Source organism: Thermobia domestica, chromosome 16, assembly GCF_964235325.1.
Source record: "Thermobia domestica chromosome 16, izTheDome1.hap1.1, whole genome shotgun sequence".
NCBI lineage: Eukaryota > Metazoa > Arthropoda > Insecta > Zygentoma > Lepismatidae > Thermobia > Thermobia domestica.
This window is the reverse complement of record NC_137469.1, coordinates 55,318,110-55,330,813: the sequence shown is the minus strand read 5'-3', so window position 1 is coordinate 55,330,813 and position 12,704 is coordinate 55,318,110. Positions and strand designations below refer to the sequence as shown.

The 12,704-nt window shown below is 36.7% G+C and overlaps 1 protein-coding gene across 4 annotated transcripts in view; it reads left to right on the top strand.

Annotated features, from left to right (window-relative positions):
- The first annotated feature begins 2,059 nt into the window (after positions 1 to 2,059).
- LOC145673060 (membralin) overlaps positions 2,060 to 12,704 on the top strand; it is a 450,418-nt gene continuing 439,773 nt past the window's right edge. For 2 of the 4 annotated variants that reach the window (XM_081742403.1, XM_081742400.1), the window contains exons 1-2: positions 2,060 to 2,207; positions 8,763 to 9,243. In XM_081742403.1, the coding sequence (XP_081598529.1) occupies positions 8,932 to 9,243 (312 nt within the window). In that variant the 5' untranslated portion in view covers positions 2,060 to 2,207; positions 8,763 to 8,931. The other 2 variants (XM_081742401.1, XM_081742402.1) reach the window with 2 other exon arrangements.

Sequence of the window (12,704 nt, the reverse complement as noted above, 5' to 3'; positions counted from 1 at the left end):
AATAGCTAAAAACACTCCCAGGCCAGAACCGCATCTATGTTGAAAATTTGATCGAGATCTGTCGGGCGGTTCAAGAGATTAAGAGTCACAAACATAGCAGGCACGTAGCCAGGATTTCGTAATAGGGGGGGTCCGTGACGAAATACTGCGGTTATCACACCAGGGGCTCGATCATTCTAAATTATTTTACTGGAAACATAGGGCCTATATTGGTTCGTTTAGCCAGGATTTTGTAATGGGGGGGGGGGGATGACATGAACCACTCTGATTACACACCAGGGGCTCGACCAATCTAAACTATTTTACTGGCAACATACCTATATTGGTTTGTTACGAGAATATCTTCATTTTATTGCCCTAACAAACCAATATAGGTATTCTAATTGTATTTCAATAACGAACTATGAAGAATCTCGAGTAAAAGAATATAACAAAAAGTATTGAAAAAGATATACCGCCTTATGCAGAGTCGTTTTGACTTATGATTAGCGTCATACTAAAGGCTTGACTACTGCAGGAAACATATGTTAGTCGAGCTCTTTAGCATTGCACTAATCACTTGTCACAACGACTCTGCATAAGGCCCATAATATCTTCCGAGTTTCTTAAGTTCTTCTGAGAGTCTATCTGATCGAACAGGAATATCGATCGTCATTTGTACTCCATAGGATTAGCATGGAGCTAGATGGAATTTGGAATGCTCCGTTACAATAATATCCATTTTCAACTTAACCCCCGTTTCCTCCACACAAAGCAACTCTTAAGAAAGAGTAAATAATCAAACGCTTGCTGTAGCTTCATATTTTTAACGCTGATTCTTCTTTTTCTCGTTTCTTTTTGTTTCATACTTCCTTGATCTTTTATATTTCTGGTTCCGAAAGGGGGGGGTTTGGACCCCCCGGACCCACCCCTTGGCTACGTGCCTGAACATAGTCACTTTCAATTTTATAATATAGATTGAAGTAATTGAATTCAAAAAGATTGCTATTTTCACGCACTACTTCTATTGAGTAACGTTGACCGAAATGCAACGATTATGGAGAACAATTTGTATAACACGTCTTGAAATCGTGTAGTGTACCTAAAGCGATATTTAGTAACGTGTTATTGTCATGGTTAAGTGGAGAAAAGGGACAATTTCTATCTTACAAATTTCGACTTTTTATTGTGAAACTGCTACATGTGAAAATTCACTTAAGTTAGAGGTGTGAAATTCAGTATTTAAGTTCTTAATTAAAAATGGGAGACTACATGTTTTGAGAATTCCATTTCTAATGGGGAAAGGGAATATTTTTTAAATATTAAAATTTCCGATTCTTTATATCCCACGTGAAAACTTTGTGCGAATGTTCGCTTAAGTTGGAAATAAGAACTCTGGTATGTAAAGCTCGTAATTGAAATTAACCGAAAACACGTGTCAGTGTTTTCAAAACCTCGGCTCCTAATGGGGACAATTTAGAGTATTAAGATTTTCGGTTCTTCATTCAGAAAATGCTTGATGTGAGTATTCACGTGGGGTCGTGAAATTTGATATATAAACAAATAATCAAAAATGAGTGCAGTGTTTTCGACAATTCCGCTTCTAAAAGGGGAAAGAGGGACAATTTTTACAATATTCAGACAGTGGCGGATCCAGGGGGGCGATTGCTCCTCCCCAGAAGAGGAAACTTTTTAAAAATTTTATATATTAATAAAACCCATCCCAGAGTTTGGAGCTCTTAAAAGTAGCTCTAAGTAGCAGTATTACAACCCACCGCCCCTCCAGAAGTCCGTCCTGGATCCGCCCCTGTATTCAGATTTCCAGCTTTAGATATGTTCATTAAATATTTTTCTTCCGGTGGACACTTCTATTTGTTCTATTACAAGCATTTGTCATTTGCGTTAGTAAACATGTTTAACCATCCATTTGGGAGAAAGTTTACGAGAGAGTTGTTTGGGGGGTCATTCCGCCCTTGGGTACAGTTCTGATGCAAAGTTAAACTGGAACTTTACAAGACAGTGTAGTTTCTATCACTAGGTGTATCCAGACACTGTAGTCTCTATCACTACTAGGTGTACATTTTCGCATCTAACTCATATTTACTAAGTCAATGAAAGCAGAAGTGTAGATGGAATATCGTAATTCTTTTGTTCTTTAACAAATGAATAAAGCAAATCGCCTGCTTTGCAAGGAACTATGGGAAATATGCATGCAGAATATATCGCAGGTAATAGCTGAAATGTAAAGTTTCGTAAGAGTATTATGGTATTTCATAAAATAGACGTATAATTATTGATGTCATGAATTATGAGTGAGTTTTTTCTCATGCTTGCTACTGCTTTAATCGTCAACCATAAGCTATAAACGAGTTCAGTGATGGGAGATAGGATCAGAATGGTCATCTGGAAAACAATTTTCAGTTAATGCAAGCACAGTGACTTTGTAAAGTCGACAAATTGAGAGGTCATCATGAAACAAATGTATTAATTTCAAGTGCGCCATGAGATATGTCAATACCTCGTAAGAGTGGATGTGTCACGTATGCCGAAAATATCGATTTGCTTCGAGGCATGGAGGTAAACCAGAAGTTTTAGTAGGCCATGGCCTAATATTTACGTTGTTGAAGATGAGTTTGTGTTTATAGTGATTACAAATTGAGTACAGGAAGTGACTGTGAATATGGTAAAACCAATTACAAAGCATTATCAAATTAATGTGTTGAACTGACTTTATAATGTGATGAGTCCGTAGCTTTTCAACACAAGAATCGTAGGTTTTTGTTTGTATTTTTTCTCTACCAGCTTTAAAATTGCTTATTTTTATATTGGTATTGCATATTGATTTAGAAAAATATATGAAATCTTAATGTATAACTTGATATTTTTAAAATCGTCGTATTGCGATAGAACTGACCAACATTCAGTTTCGTAAGCATACCAGCGTTGTAAATAATGAGCATATTTTCGTTGTCATTCAAATTTTAGTGTTGATAGACGATACCGGGACTTCGGCGGAGGTGTTTCTAATAACAGGAACGTTGAGCATTATTGGTCAAATTTGACGTGTCAATAATTTTCTCTTAAGATAGGTAAAATTAGTTGGGATACAGCACGACTTATGTTGAATGGGTCCAGCTTCCACCCCCACCCCCCAAAAAATACACTTTTGCTAATTTCTGTGGCATATATTCCGAAGTTGAGCGTCCGCTTTCGTCAAGTTTTTTCGCTGTTATCTTCTTTCCACACTTTCTGCAATTTGTTATTAGGTTCATTAATCCGTGCTCTTCACAAACTTTTAAAAGATTTTGCTCGTTATCAACGTATTGCTTCACAAATGTTAGAACTGCTAGTTCATTGCCCTTGTACATTCGCCATGTTGATAACATAAATGCTCGCTTCTTTCCCACAATGCAAGTGTTCGGTTACCTTGCGCCAAGTAGTTCCGTCCGCTCACCGTATAGTCCCATGTTTATAACCGCTTATATATAACAAATAAACAGGTTTTTCGAGACTCTTATATGTTATCAAGCACACAAACGATCAAATTATCCATATCTTTCCTGTAAATTTTAAAAATTTCGCTGGAAACGGACGCCCAACTTTGGAATTTAACCCTTTCTGTTAATATTGGTTTAAGTTAGGGCATTATTGCTGTATCGCCGGACCAATTTGAAAACCGAAAAAAGTACCAAAATGTACTGCATTCGGTTATATTTTGTTGGATTACATTAAGTTAGCCTACTTTAGGTTACTTAATTAGCCGTGCAGTTTTACTACATCAATCTATAGTAGTAGTGGTAGTAGTAGTAGTAGTAGTAGTAGAAACAGGGTTGGCTGGTTTAAACCAAGGTGGTTTAAACCAGCTGTTAAAAAAAACTGGTTTAAACCAAAAAAAAAAAAAATGTTCGTAAAAGTGTAAATGTTCGTAAAATCTTGATGAACACACATTTGTGGGTTATCACGTTTCACTCCCATATATTATTCGTATTATATTTAGACCTCAATTCCCCATTCAGTACTCAAAGAGATTATGCTACAAAAGCAACTTTTGTTCTTTTTATAACTTTATGAATGTTTATAACTTTATAAAATACAACGAAGTACCGTACTTTGGGGGGGGGGGGGGGAAGAGGGTCATACAAAACCCCACCAGAGGCATTTATTGAAATCAGAAGTATCTTTGGTATCTATTTATGTATAAATGGGTCAGAACCAAAGTGGATTCAAATAATTCCTGTCTTTATTCACTTTTCTTACTGATATGCAAATTAAGTCGTTGTATTTCTTTAACTTGGACTAATAAAAGTTACAATAAACTAACTTGGACTAAATTAGTTCTTCTGTACTCTGCAGAATTTTGAAATTGTCCATATGTAATTCTGTATAATGGTTTCACTTGTGCAACTGTTTATTTTTTTGTCCTTGTGAAATGGCTCTTGACAATTATATTAAGAAGTATGTAAAGATCAGTACAATGTATTTTTATCAGGAGTCCTTCGTGAGTGAGTAGGCAGACGTATCGCCAGTTAATCCTGGTTTCGAGTTCAAATAGAGGAAAATTTCTCTTGGATGTAAGCCGAGAAGCGGTTTGGATTTCGCTTTAAGCTTATGTAACCCCTTCCAGCGTAACCCGATTGTTGTATAAAAACACCAAGGCGAAACAAACTTATTTCTGTCCATATGTGATATAAATACATAGAGCAAATTATTTAAACTTTTTTTTCGATAAAAACCATGGTTTTTGCCAACCCTGAGTAGGAACGAGTTAGAAGCCCCGCAGGAGTTGGTTTGGTTCTGTTCTCGACATGAAATGGGCAAATTAAATACTTGACCAATTTTTTCTGTAATTTTACAATCTATGGATCCGTATAGTAAAGCAAGTGTAACTCTTCGCGAAATAGTCCATCCGCCTTCACATACAGTGCCGCTTAGAACAACAAAAACAACCAACAAATACAACCACTTTCTTAACTTTTACTATTCCCCTTATCTGACTTTTGCCCATTCTTCCTCACAGACTTAAATAAATTCTCCAATTGCCTGGTAAATTTCATAAAAATTGGTCCGTCGATACAGCAGTAACTCTAGGTTAGAGCTAACTACGTGCATTCATATTCCCTTTTATGCACTTCCGGTAAGTACATATAGTCATTACAGCATTTCGCATTTCTCATTTCAACATGTACTTATTCCATTCTTAAGGAGACACAAATCAATTATGTTTCCCTGATTTCAACTCATTTTTCTTGTAAATCTTGTGTTCTTTTAAATCTACTTTTGGCCCTATACATCTAAATATACCTCTTTAATTATATTTCTGAAAGAAAATTTACGAAATTAAAGTAGAGAGGAAAGAAATCTGTAAGAATTAATCGAACTAATTCCAGGCAGCGGAATGCAAAAGATTGTAGGACGGCTATGACGCAACTTTTCTATTTTAATTTTCATCGGTCTCTTAAAAAATACAACTAAAGTACACTGTTTCAATATCAAATGAGAAATTTCAACTCATGCATGTTACGAATAAAAGAACAAAACGTACAGATCAAGTTTAGGCACACCACCCAAAATGTTTGTTAAAAGATTATACTACTTTTACTAATTTCCTTCTTATTGTCTTCTAAACTATTTGCGCTGGACGACATAACAATATCGCATTTAGCATAGAATAAGTTCAAAGGGACCACCAAAAGTGGGTCTAAATGTTGAAAATTTACAATTCTTTCACGATTTGCATATACATTAATACTATAAGAACTACAGTAAAAAGCACAAACCAACATATGCTAGGTGGTCACTAAAAATCACGAATGTACTCTAATGGAGTCATGGGAGAGGAAAGGTGATGGGCTTCTATTGAAAGGCGCTTTAGCGACGGTGAGCATCTCGCAAGCGAGGGTATTGAAAACACATGAGTTTTCACAGTGATAAAGAGTTCCTATAGCACTTGCAATGGTTTCACACGAGGGTTCTAGAATACTGGTCCCTCTTTCCATAAAGTTGTAATAAAGATAGAAAACAACGTGCCCTGCGGGGCTTCTAACCCCCCTTCGCTCGTTATCGCTCGCTCGTTCGGTAATACTGTGTGACTTAAGTATTGAGTAGTGGTACAGAAAATGGGGCTACTAACCCTTATGGGGCCTAATCGTAGCTAAATTAAATTAAATTCTTGTACAACCAGATATAATGGAAACCGAAAGGCATTTGACCTGCGGGGAAAATATTCTTTTTCATATGCACTTCCTTATTTTAACCATTGTGTAGCACTTGTAATGATTTTACACTAGTAATCTTGCAAAAGAGCATAAACATTAAATATATCTGTTATTTGTTTCTGACAGGTGCAGAAATGTGTTCCTTGGCAAGTTTGCTTTGTGCCGACAGTGACTAAAACCGATTCAACCGACTAACCTAACGTAACCAAAGTCAGTGTTAATCACAAAAGGAACTCTTACCGTGTTCCTTATAAACATGACTTTGATTCAGAGTATTGATGGTATCCCTAAATTTGACCTGCACCTAAGAAGGACATTAAAACATGATTAAAATTATAACATCGACCTCTAACAAGCAGTAAAAGCAAAACCATGTGCTAACCGTTTCCCGTGACCGAATAACTCACACAACCACCATGACACAGACATCGGATAACATTATGTCATCAACCAATCGCAGTGGTTTAAAATTATGTATCATCATAGGAGAGTGCTAACACCATCAACTTATTTGACGTAGGAGACCGACTCGAGGGTTCGATTCCTAGCGGGAGCTCATGTGGTTTAGATTCCACATTAATCAGTAGGTCCCGTCTCATATAGCCTCGCTACTAAAAGAGACGTTAAACTCAAAATCAACTCATTGTCAGCCAGGACAAAATACACAATCTCGAAGTACATGTTAAATTGGGATAAAAATATTCTCAACATGAACAAGTTAACAAAAGAAAGACTACTAAGAAGATACTCTTGTATATTCACTCAACAAAACGCTTTCAAGAAGTAGGAGTAACGGGTAAAACAGTAAACATAGATGACAAGGTTAACACAGGACTTAATCTAGAGATTTTAGACATTCAAAGGGGCAACCCCCTCCCCCTAAGACCGCCCAAACCGGGACTAAATAATAATAACGTTACCAATATAATAAATATTTAATTATGATTAACAATTGAAGGGTTTTGTTCCGCAGATGTAAGCTGGAACTATCCTAATCTAAGCTAACCTAAAACCGTCTGGCTCATGTATTCTCAATTTAAAAAAAAACAGTCAGCTTCGGGATCCCAACTCACAAACTAGACCCATTTGTTGAAATATAGTTTAAGAACTTGGGGGCTGAGGTTTGGAGCTACTTATTTCTTCAAGTGGGAGTCATATCTCATTGCATTTTTCCATAGAGAGCAGAGACTCTTAGCTATTATTTCTATGGACGTGGACTTCAGTGTCTGCCTTTACTTTTTTGGTCTATGTAGTGCCTTCAGGTGCTTCATCTAAAGTTGCGTTTTGTATTACGTTTTGTTTTCTTAGGGACATTTTTACATCTACTTCGTTTTGTTCTTTCACGTTTTTTTCAGGTGTAACTTCAAGTTTGATTTTCTTAGGCTTTCTTGTTTCTTGAATCAAGGAATTACGCCACACTAAGCCCTCCCTCCGTTAAAAAGGGACACATTGTCTCATCTTTAAATCTTAATTCGAACTTATAAATCATAAGATCATCCAGAGTAGCTGAATATTCAGCTTAGTCGTCTTATGCTCCAGTTATATTCTTACTCAAACAAGAATGTAGAACGCTTTTAGAAGTGTTTTACGACAGGGGAATTTTCAAGTGAATATTTCTAATCATGCTCAGTTTAGTTATTTAAGTTCTTAGTCGTTCAATATTTATTATTCGTTGGGTTTCCTTAGTTTCTCGATGTTACTGGTTTTTCAGTTATTGATATCTCCATAGTAAATACTTACGAAGAACTGTGCCGAAAGAAGACTTCTTTCTTGCGTTTATGTAGTTTTCTTGAGTATACTTTTGAGCATTGTACTACCCGTTATGAAGCCTGGCGTTAACTCGCAAGGCGGAGGGTATCCGGAAATTAAGTTGAAAAAAAAAGTGATTAATGGAGAAAGCTACAAAACTTGAAATTTTCGAGCTTTCGTTAGCACCGCCCGTTACAAACAGCTTGAGAAGAAAAAAGAAAAGCCAACGGATTAATGGAGAAAGTTACGAAATTCGTAACTTTCGAGATTTCATTCGCACTACGCATAATATCTGTTCTGTTATATGTTCGAAAACAAAATCTAAAATAATCCAACTTCGATTAACGGTAGTTTGTTTTAGTAATCCGTGAATGAATTTTCCAATCCGCAGTTATGCAAAAATTAAGTTGTAAAAATTGTTATGTCCTAAAATACGTAAAGGTGAAGTGAGGGTAGGAGAGAAGTATCAAGTTTGACCAGAGGAAAGATGGATTACTGTTAGTACTCAACAAATGGGTTGGCATTGCAACATCGACTCAGCGTCATGATAACAATTGGGGAGCTACTTGAAAGGAAAAAGTAGCGAGCTCCGGCCTAGTAAACCAGCATTAACGGCAAGAGGAGCCAATAAACTGATCACAAATCATCCCAAAGACATGAGTATCGTAAGCTGGCAAATAGGCCGTGGTCTTTTTTGTTACATTTGCGTCAGTAGTTTAGCTTAATTTTAAACAGAGAGTAAATATGTCATAAACATAGGAAAATACGAAACCTGAGGTTTTAATGTTTGCTGTTATTGTGTTCCTTTTTTATTTTCAGATCCTTGTTGATGAGAGATGAGAGAACGTTGGCCAATCCGGATGTTTTTATGTGCCCTCTGTGCCCCATACTCATCGACGGACTCACATGGTATAGATGCAATGTCCAGGAAGCGTTAATTTTAAAGATCAAATTAGAAACCAACTTGTACATTACCACATAGTGAATTATGCCCCAAGACGATGCCCAGGGGTCAGGTGGCGCCGAAGCTGCTGCAGTACCGCCACCTGCTGGAAACAATGGACAACAACCACAAGCACCACCACCTCCTCTAGGAGGTCCCCCACCTGCAGCCGATAATAATGGTAATAACACTAATAATAATAATCGTGCTCGCAACAACAACAATAATAATCAAAACCCTCTCATCAACGTTCGAGATAGACTGTTTCATGCGCTATTCTTCAAAGCAGCTCTAGCTTACGCTCGCACTTTTCCAAGACCAGTTAGAAGATTTTTGGAATTCTTAGTCTTGCTGAAAGTAAGTAAATATGTTTTTAGCTTCTGTTTTAATTCATTTTATTTTGGCTCTTAAAGTATTCAATCCTCACAGCAAATATTTAAAAATTGATATTTAATTCTCAACAACTAGTAATAAAGATATACGAAGAGCGAAAATGTGCATGACTGGACCACGATTCGAACCCAAGATCTTCGATGTACTTTGCCTTGCGTTAACCAGGCTGCCTAGTCCGCTCCCAGAACAACCATACACTCTTGAAGTTGGTGTTCTTTCCTCAGACCACATGGCTTATACTACGACTTCCTGTTTTGCTTGGACAATCCAGTGCCCATTATTCAGAACACTTCTGACGGTTGTATTATCGTTATATTAAATGGAAACAACCGATTTTTAACATAACAACTTCTGTGTAAATGCTATTTCAAACTACAAACTACAGAGGAGTTTGTATTAAAAATCGGATGTTTCCTCTATTCGTTAATAGTAATAAAGAGTTCTTTGTTGTAAAAGAGAGATCTGGGGCGGTAAATTGTAGCCGTCTAAATTTCTATGAAGTAATACTGAAACACATTTCGTTTTCTGTTATAGTATCTTAAAATTTTCTTGCTTTGCTTCCTCAAATCACCAGTGTTCCTGTTTCCCTACAAAGTGCGGCCAAATTTTTACAATACCTAATTCATGTGAAGCTGGCTGACTAGCGCGCGTGATGTTGGTTCGTTTCCCAGTGAGAGAATTTTTGGTTCTGAACCATCTTACTGAGGCAGTTGAGTGTTACATGATTTAAGATTAAAGATCCATGAGCACTAAAAATAATGTGACGAATTAGTAACCCACATCATTCAGTTGAACGTGAACAACTATCACCTTCTCCTCCTCATCCTTCTCAATATCGTGCTTTTATGCTCAACGGTTGAAAACCGACATGTAGTAATAATATTACGCATGAGGTTATACGTTTCCAAACTATGCTGTACGCAAGGGAATTCCTATAGAACAGCTATGTTCGTCCTTCCGTCTGTCTGTTGACAGTTATCAGAGCAAAAACGGTAACAGATAACGAGATTTTTTTTTTTTTTGTAAATATTGGTTCAGTGTTCTACGAACAGATTTCGTGTCGTCTCTTAACCCTACAATCAAATCGGAAGTGATGGAAGTCAACCGTTTACAGTTTCAATGTTGATCACCATAGAGCAAAAACGGTAAACAAATTAAATGTCAACTGAAAGTAGGAAATTCGTGGTTCAAAATATTTTGTTGTCGGTATTTCTGTCGAGGAATTTGAAGCTTAAAATATACAAAACTGTAATCCATGCCAGTTGAGCTGTATAGTTGTGAAACACAGTCGCTTACTTTGAGCGAAGAATACAGACTGAAAGTATTTGACAATATGAGACGAATATTCAAACCCGTCTCTTTTCAAGAGGCACGAGAATGGTGGAATGGCGGAAACTTCGTAACGAGGAACTGTATAATTTATACCGTTCACCAAACACTGTTACGGTCATCAAGTCTAGGAGGCTCAGTTGGGCAGGTCATGTAGCTAGAATGGAAGAAAATAGGAACGCCTTCAAAGTTTAACTGGAAATTCAATCGGAAAACGACCTCTAGGAAGACCTGGTCGCAGATGGGAGGACAATATTAAGATGGATCTCACAGAAATGGGAATACCAAGTAGAAACTGGATCCATTTGGCTAAGGACAGAAGTCAATAAAGAGTTTCTAGGAACGCGACATTGAACCTCCGGGTTCCATGGGCCATGGAGTTAGTTAGTTCTCTGTTTTGTTTTTCGCCAAAACCCTTTGGTTTTGGTACTAAGGAAGCAAAACATTCTTTCTCGTTGATAGTTTTTCACGTGTTACACTGAATTAAGGAAACTAATCATGTTTCAGAAGTTATGCGAGTTTGAAATATTTTTGCGTATTGATGCTAATTTAAACCAGAAGTACTCATCCCAAGTGCTTGGGTGTAGTTCGCCCAATTTTTTCATTCTTCCTCTCTCGCTAAAATAATAATAATAATAAAAAAATAGTAGAGGAGACCAGAGTTGGTTATACAAAACGAAAATAACTTGCGTTGCAAACTAAAATTTCAATTTCTGATTTTTTTTTTTTGGTTTCTAAGCATCATTATGATATAATTAAAGTTGTGCCATTTTCAGTGAAAAATTGTCAGCTGAAGAAATCTCATGAGCGTAAATTTGTCCCTGAAACCCATCTATGGGCCTCCTTGACTTGAACAGAAATTTGGTGGCTTATACGGTAGAGCGTTCACTTCTGGCACCAAAGTTTCTGAATTCAAACCGGGCGGGGTGAGATATAGATTTTGTGTTAAATAAATACCATGTGGGCGGGTTTTCCTATTTCCTCCTCCATTCGCATTCTTTTCGTTCTTACGTTACTAACTCTGTAACTACGAAGTATAAATGTTAAGCAACGATCTTTCGTCTATTAATAACCTTAAGATTTTTTCGGGAATGGTGAAACTATAACACACATGCAATGATTGACTTCTTTGACCGGTGTAAATAATGTTCCTGGACACGATTTTATTTATTTTTTATTTTTCATTAAGCTTTCTCTGTTTTCTGCTTCAGTTTACTTTCGTGGTAGTATTCGTTACTGAAAAAATATAATCATCCAAGTATGCGAATCTAATGGTTAATACAAAACCCACATGAATGACTAGCAACCTGAGAATGAGTGTATACGCTTTGTTATAGTGTATAAGCGCGAGATCGTATTCATTGTTCACATGTTTTAGTTCAGAATTTTCAATCTTGCCTAGACTAAAGCTGGCTCTGCCAGGAAGAGAAAGAAATAGCAAGTTGACTTGATTGCGATAAATCGATGCAGATTACGTAGCAGAAGAGAAATACAATCCCCGACAACAGGCTTTTATTTATGAGCTTATTGTTGTATAGGAAGGCGGTCGAGAAGCGATGGAAGTCGGTAATGAAAGCTGTCTAATAACTGTATTGTGTATTTTTTAAACATCAGTGCTGGTTGTTCAGCGTTGTTGTTCAAATTGCAGAGGCAAAATTAAAAGTAAAGGAGTATTTTAGCTATAAAGAATAAAGAAACATAAATCTCCGGGTGTCCACGAAATCCCGTCTAAGTTAAATTTAGCTGGAGGGGAAAAATTGCGAAACAAGATATACAAACTTATTCTCCTTATCTGGAACAAGGAGGAATTGCCACAATAGTGGAAAGAATCAATCATTGTTCCAATTCACAAGAAAGGCGACAAACTGATTGTAATAATTATCGAGGCATTTCTATACTGTCAGCATCCTCTAAAATCTATTAGCAAGATTGACCTCATACACAGATGAAATTATTGGAGATTATCAGTGCGGATTTAGACGAAATCGATCAACTATCGAGTAGATATTTACCATTTGACAAATAGCCGAAAAGAAATGCGAATATAGTACCCCGTACATCAATTATTTATTGATTTTAGAAAGACCTACGACTCG